General features: G+C 36.9%; 1 protein-coding gene across 1 annotated transcript in view; it reads left to right on the top strand.

The window, feature by feature from the left end:
• The window catches only part of THSD7A (thrombospondin type 1 domain containing 7A), a 439,517-nt gene that overhangs the window by 347,899 nt on the left and 76,252 nt on the right, over positions 1 to 15,366 (top strand). Inside the window, exons 9-11 of the mRNA XM_049641551.1 lie at positions 2,469 to 2,584; positions 11,270 to 11,402; positions 12,958 to 13,061. Of these exons, the coding sequence (XP_049497508.1) occupies positions 2,469 to 2,584; positions 11,270 to 11,402; positions 12,958 to 13,061 (353 nt within the window). The remainder of the gene's footprint in view (positions 1 to 2,468; positions 2,585 to 11,269; positions 11,403 to 12,957; positions 13,062 to 15,366) is intronic.

Genomic DNA, 15,366 nt, shown 5'->3' with positions numbered 1-15,366 from the left:
TTCATTTTATTGGATGTAATCTAGGCTGTATAATTTATCTTTGTGTGTTCATTTAACGGCTTTGTTGTTAGTAATTTTGTTCTCCACAGTTAGCCAAGTATCTTGCTGTGGATATTTCTAAACTAAAACAGAATTTTGGAGGTTGTCAACGATAACACTGTAAGTTCCATTGATTTATAAAAGGGCTAAAATTTGAAGAGCTCACAACTGAGTAATGCTCTCCCATTATTTTTTTTAATGTTTATTTTTGAGGAGAGAGAGGGAGAGGGAGAGAGAGAGCATGCATGCAAGTGGGGGAGGGGCAGAGAGAGAGGGAGAGAGAGGATCCAAGAGGGGCTAGAACTCACAAACCACACCACAAGATCATGACCTGAGCTGAAATCAAGAGTCAGAAGCTTAACTGACTGAGCCATCCAGACGCCCCTGTTCTCTTATTATTAGAGTTGTAAAATTGCTTCATTGCAAAGGAGTGCTCCCAATAATACTAATCAATAATTGCATAATTTCACAAGAATTAACAGTATCATAGGTGGGGTTTTGCCATATACTATTTCCTAAGAATGCAGGTTAAGTTAAAATTCTTGTGATTTATAATCTCAATTGTAACAATTCATTAACTTCTGTGACTCTCATCTAAACTTCTTTGTTGTCCATGACTTTGAGTAGTCATAGCAATTAGGAAAATCCAAGGTTGGGGCTTCTGGGTGGCTCAGTCAGTTAAGCATCTAACTCTTGATTTTGCTCAGGTCATGATCTGGTGACTCACAAGTTCATGTCCCACATCAGGCTCTCTACTGGATTCTCTGTCTCCCTCTCTCTCTGCATCTCCTTGCTTATGTTCTCTCTGTCTCTCTGTCTCAAAAGTAAATAAATAAATAGACATTTTTGTTAAATGAAAATTCAAGGTTATCCTCAACAAGGAGATTTTTTTTTTTGAAATGTTGAGTCATATATAATTTTTAAATCCACTTCCAAATAAACCCTAGTGTTACAGAGTGAAAGGGGAAAGCATATATCTGTATAATTGAATAGAACATAATATTTATGTATGAGATGGGATATGTAGATAAATTATTATAATACAGTGATATAAAAAGTGAACTGTCAGCAAAGTGCAGTAAAGAAATTATGGGAAGGAGATTAATGATGTTGATATTTTTTCACTCATACTTCAGTTCTGAAATCCTGATTAACTTACTTGTTAAAAGATAATTTATCCTGACCTACAGAAAATTTGGCTTCTCCCATAGAATTTTTAAATCCCATTTTTCACTAATTTGCCAAGTTATTCCAGCAACAGTAATACTAGTTGTTCAGTTTATTTCTTCTCTGCCTCTTAGCTTCTTTGTCAAAGATTTATATGACATCAAAAGATAACTTCTTAGGAATCAGAACAGGAAGTTACTTTTAGTCATATGATTTATGCTATTATGTTGTGTTGTCCTTAATATACCTCTTCTTCTAGTGTTAATGCTAGTGATTAACATTTGACCGCCAATAGTAGAATCAGATCTTGAAGATACAGAGAAGAATTGGGAAATTGAAAAATCATTTAAGTATATAAAAGTATACTTAAAACTTACATCACCTTCCTAAAGTTATCTTATAAAAAGTGCAAAAGCTTATATAAAGTAAGACATTTCAAAAAAAAAAGACATTTTAGTATATTGGATCATAATCTTTCTCATGTCCCTAATAAATATTTTTACTGTATTTTTTAAGATGATTAATTTTACTATAATTTGTCAAGAATGGTGTTTTATTTTTCTTTAAATTGATCGGCTATCTTTGATTTATTTATATTTACTCTTTTGGTCCAAAACATATTGTAACTTATAAAAATATTTAAAATTCCATAATTCTTTAGAATAGAGATACTAAATGAAACCAGGACTAAAGGAAAAACTGCCTATCCTAATGATCTGTACACTTTTATTATTTTGTTATTATTATGAAATATATAGCTGTAAATATAGTATCATTTTTGAGCATGCACTATGTATTGAATATACTCCATTATAAATTTATGCTACACATATTTTGTGAAAATAAAGCATAGAATAACCTGGAAACATAATCAGCAATAAGCTTATTTACCTATACGAAGATGTAGAATTAGTTCTTAAATTGGTAATTTGAATTCCCATAAATTTCTTATAGAGCACGTTAGAAAATATTTTTTAATAGAAAGATTATTATAAGGGGATAAGGTAAATTATATTTTGTTCTAATAGCACAATTACTATTATTAAATTTATATATCCTGCCTTGAGAACTTTTTGAGGTCTAATTTGGAAGAAATAATCTAGTTATACAGTTCTTATCAAAAGCAGACAGGCTCCTGGAATTTAAATAATATAGATTAGTGACTCTTTAGCAATTTTAGCAATGAAAGACTTAAAGACATCAAATTACGTAGTTTTCTGGGTTACTAAAGAGGCCTAGTAATTTCCCTCTGCATTTTCTAGGTGTCCTGAAAGCCTTCGACCTGAAACGGTGAGACCCTGTCTGCTTCCTTGTAGGAAGGACTGTATTGTGACACCATATAGTGACTGGACATCGTGCCCCTCCTCATGTAAAGAAGGTATGATGAGCTAGAGTTGTGAAGTCTACCTACCTAGAAAACCCACTCACTAGGCAGGACCTCCAAGTTCTTCTAGATGAGCAATATTTATAATTCTTATATGAGGCCGTGTAATCCTGGTTTGTCATGAATGTCATAAAATTCTAGTTTCCTTCTAGAAGATAATACAACTTTAAAGAATCAAACAAATGAATTTTATAACAAAAACCGATTTAAGACTCTTCGATGTAAGTCACAATAAGAGATGCTTTTGAGAGGAGGGTTAAGATGGCAGTGGAGTAGGGAGACCCTAACCTTGACTCCTCCCTCAAGCACAGCTAGATAAATATCAAATTTTTCTGAACACCCAAGAAATCGATCAGAAGTCTTAGAGAACAAAACTGCACATCTATGATCTGCATCAAAATGAAAGAATTATAGGCTTTATCATATTAATAAGATTTCCTTTAACATTAATTCCAAAAGAATGTGTAGTGTCCCTCCATATTTCTTTCTTTCTTTCTTTTTTTTAACATCCAAGTTACTTAGCATATAGTGCAATAATGATTTCAGGACTAGAATCCAGTGATTCATCTCCTATGTATCACACCCACTGCTCCTCCCAACCAATGTCTTCCTCAATGTCTCTTGCCCATTTGGCCATCCATCCCCACCCAAAACTCTCCAGCAACCTTTAGTTTGTTCTCTGTGTTTAAGAGTCTCTTATTTTTTGTCCCTCTCCCTTATTTTATATTATTTCTGCTTCCCTTCCCCTATGTTCATCTGTTTTGTATTGTGGGTCTGGGCCCCTGGCTACCTATTTCTTGTCAGTAAGAGGGTTGGAAATCTTATCAGTACTGATACAGATTCAATTATGTGACACCCTCCCCCCCCTTCCAGGATGGGAATAAAGGAAAGAGAAAAAGGGCCAGATTGTACCTCTTCCAATACTTACCATACTACGAGGCATTTTTACAAGATGAGGATTTGTTCCCAGTTCAGTTTGGTTTTGCTTTTATTACTTACAGAGACTCTTTCAGTATCATGGCAGACACTTTGATCATTCTTTACTCTCCAGGATGGGGTCCTTTCTTGTTGCTGCTGAGAAAGATTTCATTATCCTCCAGTTGAATTATGCAATACTTGAGCAAATTTTCTCCCAGTGTCACAAGTGACACTGTCTCCTATTTAAAAAAAACTTTTTTTCAAATGTTTATTTTTGAGAGAGAGAGACAGAACATGAGCAGGGAAGGGGCAAAGAGAGAGAGAGAGAGAGAAAGGCACTGAATTCGGAGCAGTCTCCAGGCTCTGAGCTGTCAGCATAGAACCCGACACAGGGCTCAAACTCATATGAGATCATGACTTCAGTTGAAGTCAGATGCTCAACCATCTGAGCCACCCAGGCACTGAAACGGTCTCCTATTGTTTTATTTTACTCTCCCAACAAATAGATAGATTTTCTTAAGTTTCTTTCATGCTTTTATTTATTTATGCTTCTTGACTCTTACTAAAGAGATTGAGTCAACTTCTAGATTAACAACTACTGTAAATTGTTGAAAATTATTTAAATTGTAAGAAATTATATGAGATTATAAATTTAATAATGGATTATTTTTACAGTGTGATTGTCATTTTATACAGTTAAAACATAAGTTCCATTTTATGCTTTTAAAAAAATTTTTGGTACCCTTGAAAATATCAAATAAAATTAAACCATAAAGTAAGAAAGAAAACAAAATTTTTATTTTAAGTCTTTTAAGACATCTAAACAGTTTTTGATGCAAAAAGTTATAAGCATTAATGTTTTTAAAAAAATTTTTAATGTTTGTTTATTTTTGAGAGACAGAGTGTGAGCGGTGGAGGGGCAGAGAAAGTGAGACACAGAATGTGAAGCGGGCTCCAGGCTCTGAGTTGTCACCACAGAGCCTGATGGGGGGCCCAACATGGGGTTCGAACTCACAAAACTGAGATCATGACCTGAGCTGAAGTCAGACACTTAACTGACTGAGCCACCCAGGCACCCCCAAGTATTAATGTTTTTAAAATAATGTTAATGGTATTCAACTTAGTAATAAACCAGTGTCACTGACAGTTTTTCCAGATTTTCTTATTTTCTTAATCTCTAAATAAGATGAAATCATTTGGTTTGGTCATAAGCAGCAACAGAATTGTGCTTTCTTATCAGTCAGTATTTCTTTGGTAATTATTTGTTTACCATTAAATAATTTATTACTTGCTATTCATCCCTACAATAAAAAAGGTTATTTATTACATGAAATTCATGTACTTTTAAATTCTTTGCTTAATGTTGTTATACTTAAAGTTCATGTTAGTATGAAATAAAGCCATTTAATAATAATCCCACAATATTTTTGTTTACATTTATAATTATATAATTAATAACCTAACACAAATCTCACATTTTTAAGTGAAATATCTGAAGATGGAAAAACCTTTGCCTTTTGCATATATGAAATATTTCCTTATATTAAGTACTTTAAAAAAAAGTTGAAATCCTCTAAAGTATTTCAAGAAAATAAAGTTGAAAAAAATGAAATATTCCATTAAATTGATTCTAGGCAACATGTAACACCCATTTAGTTATGTCTTTAAAAGGGGATTGCTCAACACAGTTGGCATTGTTTCTCTAGCCATGTTAGTGCAGAAAAAGTGTGACAAAATATTTGCTTTTGATTAGAGTTGGGACTTTCCCAGGAGAGAACAAGAAAAAAAGAGAGAAACAGGGAGTCAAGGATGTTTTCAAGGGAGGATTTCTTGTAATAGTGGAGTATAGAATCTAAGTTGGTTTGGGATGGAAGTGAGGTCATGAAGGGAATGGTAGATAATGAAAGAGTGAGAAGGAAAGTGGACTGGCAGTCTCAATTGCGTTTGAGGAATTTGAGTAAGATGAGACCTGAAGCCATTTAACTGGAAGATTAGGAGTGTCCAGAAAGTAAGACGTTTAATGATGAGAGTGCGTAAGTACTAATAATAATAGCATCAAGGGATGAACAGAAAGAGCTAGTGTTTGATTTGAAATGGAGGAAAAGGCCACTGCAGGTGAGGAGGTACAGTGATTCAGAGCGCAGTGCCTTGCATGGAGTAACCATGTGAATACCAAAGCCACCCAAGTGGTGCCAGGAGTAGGAAGAGAAAATATTACAAGGAGGGACATTCTGAAGTTGTTAACTAGTGAGATGTTGGTAGCTGGCTGCTACCAGGTGGATGGCTGATGGTCAGGTTGATGACAGAAGAGTTGGAGATTTTTAAAGATCAACGGAGAAGGAAAGATGGAAGTGACTAGAATCAGCTTCCAGTGGCAAAAAATATGAAGGAAAATTTCCAAGAGATAGAAGATGAAAGACCATGTATTCTATGGGTGTCAATGTGGAAGGATTAGAGAGAGGATGGAACAAAATGAGAAACTGAAAATCGGGTTATAGGGAGTGCTGTGGGTTCAGCTGATGATGGAAGGCATGCAGGGGTGGCAGGAGCAGGTGCTGGCAGGGATGCTAGTTTCTGTGGTGAGTGACAGGTGACATATAATGAGTTTAGTTGGGCTGGTCTCTTGAAGGCTTTAGTAGCTGCTGTAAATAAAATGCACGGTGCCACTGGGATGCTCTTCTCCCCTGGAGCTCCTGGGTAGTGATTGCCAAGGAGTACACGAATGCCAGCTCAGAAATCTACTGTCCTGTGAGGAGCAAGAGGCTCTCTGAGAGGCGGGGCTGTGTTTGGTTGAGCATAGGTCATCTCAGCAGGAGCAGGAGATCAGCCCTGTTTGTTCTCTTTGGAAGCTCTGTATTGAATCTCCTCTAACAAAAGACTTTCAGAAACCCTGAACTTAGGCACTCAGACTTAAAAAGAATAGCTCTAATTGTGTAATGAGGAAATAAAGGCTAGGGTGTGGGAGAGGGGGTTGCTGTTGGACAACACTGCCAAGATGCTTTGTGCTCCTGGAGAAGCCTTTTCTTTTCTTTTCTTTTCTTTCTTTTTTTTTTTTTTTTTTTGCCTGTGGACTGCTGTAACAACTGATAATAATGATACAATGGTGTTATAGAAAAGTAGCCTTTTGTTCTAAGGACAATAAAAAAAAGCAATGACATGTGGTTAGTTTATTTTTTCATTATTTGGTATGAAATGGGAACAATCTCAGCTTCATTGAAATAACACTGACTTCTGCACACAATTAAAACTGGTAAACAGAGTTGGGGTGCCTGGGTGGCTCAGTTGGTTAAGTGTCTGATTTCAGCTCAGGTCCTGATCTCACGGCTGGTGAGTTCAAGCCCAGCCGTGACAGCTCAGAGCCTGGATCCTGCTTTGTTTGGATTCTGTGTCTCCTTCCCTCTCTCTCCACCCCTCCCTCTCCCCCAAAATGAATAAACATTATTTTTTTTAATAAATAAATAATGGTAAACAAAGTTCAGTGTCCAAGGATACATCATAGCAATAGAAAACTAATTCAAGATAGAGTGGTTCTTTTAAATTTAATTCTTCAGGTAAAGTCTAAATCTTATTAGAGTTTTGAACTTATGAAAATGGAGAGCTCCTCCTTTAAAAAATCACTGTAAAGAGGTAAAATTACACTATATCTTGCAAAAGACAGAATAGAAAAGCCTAGTATTACAGGAAGAACAAGAAGAATTATTTCAAATGTTATTCAGCCCTCTCTCAAGATATGTGTTGAAAAATCAATGCTGATAAAGATCAGTATTGAGTAGAGAGTAATTTTAATCCTCAAATCCATGCCCTTGTTAACTTGTCCCAGATTTTTACAAATTTTTACAAAGGACTTTCCTAAAAAATAGGAAACATTTATGCATATAAATTGTTGACAACTATAATCTTAAAAGTATCATTACTTTTGATGAAATAATACATTTCACTGTTCAAATCCTTGGTTTCTAACTGCATTTATTGACTTGAGAGCGAGAAGGGATATTGCAGAAGTATCTATCCCATCTTGATGCCCTTAATCAGTACAGCACTAGAATTACCCCAAAGATGTGAAAACTACTGTTATATTTTGCTTCTTGCATGAAACCTTTCCCTTTCAATTTCCTAGCACTGTGCTGCTCAGCCTGCCATCCATCTCACTTCCAGTTTAAATCTTAGTTTTACCTGCCCTTTTAGTCCTCCCATCAAGTAATTTCTCTGGTGAAATGTATCTTGACTGTCTTAAAACCTGTAAAATGACGTAACTACATGAGAGATTGCATGCCCTTTGAGTCTATGTCCCTCATTACCATCATTATCACATAATTGTTTTCTGAAGGTATAATCTTTTTTTCCTATTCCTATCCTAGATATATATTTTCAAGCATAAACACTACAGGAATATTTCTTTGTTTTCCCCATGTTTATCATTTCCAGTAAACAAAACGATCCCTTATATTTTATTAATCCTCAATGCACAGACTTCATACCCATGTGCGTCCTACTATGAGGAAGTGGGTGAAAAGAAATAGAGGACGCTAACTTATACTCCAGTCGAGAAGTGAAATAAATGTGTTTGCTCATTCAGCAAATATTTATTAAAATATAAATGGAAACAATACATGTCTGTCAACCACATATAATAAATTGGGTGTAAAGATGTGCAGGGAACTATGAAGGTTGTAAAATTCCGAGTTTGTCGGTTCAAGTTATCAGTGAGAAACCTTCCACTTTTCTTTTAAACCTTTGCTGTAGCTCTTCTTTTGTCTGCATTCTGATCTGAGGACTCTGTAACCTGGCTGAGTTCCACAGTGCTGTTTCTTTGAGTATACAAGTAATTTCCTAACTGACATCTAAGAAGAAGTGAACCTCCCAGTGGATAGAAACATGGATGTCATGACACTTCCTGTGTAAACCCATTAAACTTCCTCCGCAGGTGTTACAGCTTTGGAATGTTCTGCTTTCATCAGCTCACAGTCTCTGTTCTGTGGGTTGCACAGGGTTAAGGTACTTGAACTTTAAAGAATAAACGGATTGCCATTGTGGAATCAATTGTGGAAGTGGAAAGAGTTACCGTGATCTTATATATCAAATACAAGCCCGTGGATGTTGTGATGAAAAGGCAGTAGAATGTTTCAGAGTTGTACCTGGAGTGAAAAATTTCCTTTCAAGTCAAAAAATGAAGTAGGATTGAAACAGTAACTGCTGCTTCTCAAATCTGAACAGCCCTGCCTATGTCCCCTGTGATATCTAGACAGAGAGTGACCAGGAGCTTTACTGTATAAAGTGCCAGTGATGCTGAACTCGTCATCTCCTCCAGGCTCCAGATCCCTGGGTCTCAATTCCATGTCTGTTGTCTACCTGCAGGCAGGGAAGGGCTGGTGAGTTATTGACTCTAAGAATCTTGACCACCTGGGAAACGAAGACCTGCTCCTCTTTGTTCTCTCCCTTTTTTCCTTGTTCAACAAACACCTCCCTTCTTCCCCCAATGCTAAGCAAATGATAAGAATGGTTATTTAGTTTATATAAGACAGATCATAACACTAAAAAAAAGAAAAATAATGGAAATTGTAAAAGAAGGTAGTAAATGGAGTTGGAGAGAGGGGAGAGGAAGAGAAAAATTGTACTATAAAGTCAAAGTTAAGGTGAGCTCCTGCAATTGAGAAGAAAAGTAGCCCTGAGATTCTGGTGAACAAAGCAAAAAGTTGAAGCATGTAAGAGTCTTAATAGATTGTCAAAGGAAACAAAATTTTTCCTAGCTCTGTATTATTAGAAGAATTTATCACCTGGACCTTAAAATAGGGACCACTGGACAACATAATGGATGGAGGCAGCATTAGCAATTTTATTAAAACTCCGTCCCATTGGCATTTCTTAGATCTTTCCTAGATAAATTATATTTAATATGTAAAAGTTGCAACTGACACTCAAACTGCTATTATTATGTTAAAAAGTCTATGACAATTTTTTCAAATACTTCAGTTCTCTACTACCCACTACCTCCAGCCCCTAATTCCCTGCTTTATTACCTGTAGTATTCTGATTATTCATAGTACAGGTTTCCCCCCACAATGGGAATAATCCTAAAAAGGCACATGTGAACCCTAGAATCTTAAATTGGTATGTGACATACAGGGTTTATCTATTCTAGTAGATCTCAAACCTGGCTCTTCATCATAATTCCCTGGAAAGCTTTGTAAAAATCAGATCCCCAAACCCAGCTCACAAAGATTCTGGTTTAGTAGTTCTGGGTTTTGGCTGAGAAATCTGTTTTGGTTTTCCTTTTTAATGTTTTGAAAGAAACTATTCTACATAGACATTTAGGAATCATTAATCTGATTCATTCTCCCATCTAATATGGAAATTTTCAGTCCACACTGCTGAGAGCCCCATGTTCAGGGATACCCCAGCTTCATGAGAAAAGATGTCCCTTATAGGAAAGTTCTGATTGTCACATCATATTTTTCTACTGACTCAGTTACTTTAAGAATGTTTCATTTAACGTCTTGAAAGATTTTTTAAAGTTTGTCTTTGAGAGAGAGAGAGAAAGAGAGAGAGAGACTGAGAGAGCCAGGTAGGGGCAGTGAGAGGAGAGAGAGAATCCCAAGCAGGCTCCATACTGTCAGCCCATCGTGGGGTTCAGTCTCATGAAACATGAGATCATGACCTCAGCCAAAATCAAGAGTCTGACACTTAACCAACTGAGCCACCCAGGTGCCCCTCATTTAATTTTTTTACTAACCATCCTTTGTTAGGGACTGCTAAACTTTCTAAATTTTTCTGTTCCTATAACTGCATATGAAATATTTAATGATCTTGCAAAAAATGTAAATGCATCAGGGGAACTCTATTAACATAATTCTTTAGGGAATTCTTTTAAGTAATTTACAATTTACACTTTACCTAAGAATTTACAATTCTAAGTAAAATTGTGCCATGTGGCCATCCATCCTTAAAGGGTATATATTGTAAATTGGAATATCTTTTATTAAAGTTGACAAGTCTTATACCTTATCTGTTTCAACTACAAAAATATTTGGACATCTTTATATCAGTAATACTGTCAAGCTGATATCTTCATTGAAGGTAAATCTTAATTATTTCCATTGGTTTTTTAAAATGTAATTTGGATTTATTTACTTACAGTAATTACTATTTTGAATGCTTCTGTAAAAATTCTGCTTCTAAGAAACCACTTTCATTTCACTACTTACAGTCCTGATGTTTAGAATGTGACCTGAATTGAAGATCTTAGACTGTTTAACATGAATAATAAATGACTAGAATAATTTATGAGGGATGCATTTCAAATTAAGTGAATAACAAAGAAATAAAATTTCACATTAAAACATTGAATATAGTCTCCTAAGAAAGATTCATCAGGACTGTATGAGTCCCATGTGGTAATCAGGACTATGTGAAATGGCATAAAAATAAACTTAAGGTAGAGGAAAATAAATTAATTAGATCTGTCATATTTCTCAAGGGGAAGGAAATATATAAAAGAGCATTTACTTTGTGTCTGCACATTAGGAAGGCTAGTTGACTATGCAACTGTTTTCTCTCTTCTTCACATTTTGGGGATATAAATTGATCAGGTGTTCAGCATAAGAGTCTGGAGAAGTTAGGAAATAATTAGACCGGATGAGGCTGCTCATTCACAGATGTCAAAGCATATATAGCTGGAATCCATGTAATGTCTTCACACAGGCTGCTATTTGGATATTGTTTGTCAGTGCAGAGTACAGCAGTTAAAAAGCTGCTTCCTTCCAGGGGACTCCGGAGTCAAGAAGCAGGCTAGGCACCGGGTCATCATTCAGCTGCCAGCCAATGGAGGCAGGGACTGCACGGACCCGCTCTACGAAGAGAGAGCCTGTGAGGCCCCTCAAGTGTGCCAGAGCTACAGGTAATAGAGTTCTAAACAAAACCGTTGTAAGCTGTGCACTGAGCACACACTACAAGACCGTTTTCTGTTCGACGATGAGAGAAGGAAGCCAGCGCTGTCCCCCAGGTTCAGTGGAGTCTGTAGGATGTATGGCTGTGCGTGTCATCTCTTGCCTCTTTAAAGTTGCTGCTCCACCACTGGAATTATCTCCAGGGAGACAAACACTTGTGTACGTTTCCAAACTGTATCACTAGCTCCGGGGAATTGGGGAAGTTCCTTATGTTGATAGAAACTATAAGAAATTCAGAAAAGTGGGGGCACCTGGGTGGCTCAGTCTGTTGAGCGTCCGACTTTGGCTCAGCTCATGATCTCATAGCATGTGAGTTCAAGCCCCGCGTGGGGCTCTGTGCTGACAGCTCAGAGCCAGGAGCCTGCTTCCGATTCTGTGTCTCCCTTTCTCCCTGCCCTTCCCCTACTTGTGCTCTGTCTCTCTCTCCCTCTCTCACATATAAATAATAAACATTTTTAAAAATTTAAAAAAAAAGAAATTCAGAAAATGGTTAATAATTATGAAACACAAAAGCAGTTCCATTCCAGATAGAGGAATAAATAGTCTAAGCATGCTTCCCCTGACTCAAAAGAGCACCTGTTCCTCATATATGCTGGCATTCTGGCTCACAAAATGACATCTTTATTTCAGTGATGCTAACAAGATGTCTGTTCTGTTCATTTGTGGCCACCTCAAGGAAAACTAAGGTGATTCAAGCAGTTTATCATCATGTGGATAATTATTAGGGAAAATTTTCCCCATAACTATGAAAAGAAGGCACCTAACTGAAACTTTAAGCGGTATATCATTGCAATCTGATGACAAATGAAGCATTAGGGCATTAATTGATAGAAGGTGTGATCAAAAATAACTTAAGGTGTATCTGATGGCAAGTCTGCTGTCTTAATTTACCTGTATTTAATGCTGATACGACAGACGGTATAATCACATGTTTACTATGAGCACTGCCTGACAACTCTCAGCCCAAACTTATTTCTTTGGGGGATTTGTTTTTGTAAAATGTATTGTAATCGCAGTTTCTGATTTACACCTACATTGTTAACCAAATGATAAAAGGCTCCTGACCTGAATACAGTTTCATAACTTGAATATAAAATAAACATAACTTATTTAAATGGGATGCATCACTTCTAGTACTATAGCTTACACTGATGCCAGTCCTAATCAATAAAAAGGCTAAATGCGGTTGTACTTGAAACTAATGTGAGAAGTATTAACTGTACTTCGCTTTTTTAACACAAGGCTAAGCGCATGGATAGAGTTCATTTCTGTAGAAAGCGACCATGACAGACTCTTGTCTCCACTGCCATAGAAAGTACTTTTATAGTTAATGCTCCTTTTTTCTGTGTCTTGATAGAGATCTAAACTACACTTAGATAGGACTGAACATTTTCAAATAAATTCCCCTTTGCGGCGCTCGGAGTAATGTTTCCGTGCCACCATAGGTCTCTGGTTCGCCTTGTGTGTTTGCTTCCTCTGTGTGAGGCTTCTGTTCTCCTCTTGTAGGTGGAAGACTCACAAATGGCGCAGGTGCCAGTTAGTCCCTTGGAGTGTGCAACAGGACAGCCCTGGAGCCCAGGAGGGCTGTGGGCCCGGACGACAGGCAAGAGGTGAGAGGCCCCATCCCACAGCCGATCGATTTGCTTTTCAGTTCTTCAACGTCGCTAACTTAACCACTAGCTTAATGAGTTTGCCACTTTGATGCTATGCTTAGCAAACAGAGCAGATGTCAGTCTCTTACCACCCATTCTACCTAACACAGGAACATGGAAAATCATTGTTTTAAATTGTGTCCCTTGTTGTTTGACATTAGACTATAACTCCTCTGGTTGAAGTTTTCTTTCATTCCTATTTAAGATAAAACGAGCTCTTGAGAAGCTCATGACTATTGTACCCTGCACCTTGTTTGGGGTTTTTTGGTTAGTTTTTGGATCTTGGTGTTCCATAACAGTTTGTTTGTCACCTTAAGCGTCAATACGATCCTTGGAGTGCCTGGGTGGCTCAGTCAGTTAAGTGTCCACCTTCAGCTCAGGTCATGATCTCACAGTTTGTGAGTTCAAGGCCCGCATCGGGCTTATGCTGACAGCTCGCTACCTGGAGTCTGCTTTGGATTCTGTGTCTCCCATTCTCTCTGCCCCTCCCCTGCTCACATTCTGTGTGTGTGTCTCTCTCTCAAAAATAAATAAAAAACATTAAAAAAAAGAGTCAATATGATCCTTATATCCTTGCCTTTATGTACTATATGGGTGCGTGCATATAATATAATTGGTTAACTTACCAGAAATTTTCAGCAATGACATCCCTAATGTTGTCATGGCTATGCCCAATTCTATTCATATCCAGTACTGATTTTTAAATGGCAGATTTATTTACTCAAAATCTGCCATATGTGGACTGCAATCTGTCTGCACTACTAGATAATACCGAATCTTGCAGAAATGAGAGATGGAATCATTTCCAACATTTACTGGATACTATGATTATTTACTAGATACTGTGGGTAATACATTTCAAGCTCTGGAACATGTTGTTTATACTTGTAGCAAGTTCAGTCTTTAGATATTATGATTGTTTTTACTCATATTGACTTATAGCGTGTAGTTCCTGATATATATTTAAAATGTAGCTGAATACATAATTGAATACCCAGCCACCTTTTTTTTTAATTCATACAAATATGTTTTGCCCCTCATTTGTAGTTACATATGTGATAGTGATCCAAAAGTCTGGGCACAGAGAATTCCAGTTTTTGTTGATAGTGATCCTTTACAGTGAAAGGACTGCTTCTTTTTAAGTCTTTTTTTGTTTTTGTTTTTGTTTTTTTTTTACTTAGAAGGAAGGGCAGAGAAAAAGGGACAGAGAGAGAATCCCAAGAAGACTCCACACTGTTACTGCAGAGCCAGACACAGGGCTTAAACTCATGAACCTTGAGATCATGAGCTGAGCTGAAATCAAGAGTCAGGTGCTTGGCTGATTGAGCCACCCAGGCGCCCTGGATTGCTTTTTAAATTTGAGATATAAAGCTCCTTTTTGATAAAATCTTCTACTTTTATCATCATCCTTTTAGAAATCTTTATTTGAAACATAAGATTTAGCTTATAAATAATACTAACTACCTAGTGATTTTTAGAACTTTATTTCATATGCTTAATTTTCCTTATTTATCCTCCACCATCAGCAGTGGCTCAAGCATAACTGTCTCTGTTATAGTTATAGAGCCTTAGGTATTTAGAATTGAAAGTCATTTTCCCCATTTCAAACCATTCATCGAGAAATTGAGTGATGCAAGGCCTTCTTGTTCTACCTTGCTCATTAGTTCTGAGTCAAGCAAACAACTGCATGCAACTCAGGCCCCACATAGAGTTTATAATATAACAGACTTGAGTAGGGAAATCAGGAAACACGAGTTTTAGTCTCATTCTTTCACGAACACAGGATAAGGCTTGCTCATCCCTTCACCTTCCTGGGTCTCAGTTACTTTAAATGAGGAAAAGAAAAAGAAAAGAGGGTTGGACCAAATGATCTTTCAGGGTTTTTCCACTTTTGATATTCTACAATCTATGCACACGTAATTCGCAAGGATCGAAGTGTGAAATTACGTTAGGCAAAACAGATGAATTTCTATAGAACACCACTGGAGGAAATCTGAGATAGGGTAAAAGCAGCACAAGTGTGAAAACAGCTCCAGTTCCAAACTCTTCCTTAACCACTACACAACTGTGGTTCATTCATTTCCTCCCCCAGAGGCTGAGAGCATAACGATCCCCACAGCACTTTGTACATAGTAAGTCTTCCTTCAGTGTTAACTCTTTACCCTTCCAGCTAGGTCATGGCCCCAGGGAATGTGCACAGAGGTCATTGTTGGCATAAATGCAACCATTTTAACATGGGCCTTTTGGTTTTTGACACACAATC

The sequence above is a fragment of the Panthera uncia genome, chromosome A2, assembly GCF_023721935.1.
Source record: "Panthera uncia isolate 11264 chromosome A2, Puncia_PCG_1.0, whole genome shotgun sequence".
NCBI lineage: Eukaryota > Metazoa > Chordata > Mammalia > Carnivora > Felidae > Panthera > Panthera uncia.
The sequence above is the reverse complement of the archived record's forward strand: the minus strand, read 5'-3'. Positions and strand labels throughout refer to the sequence as shown.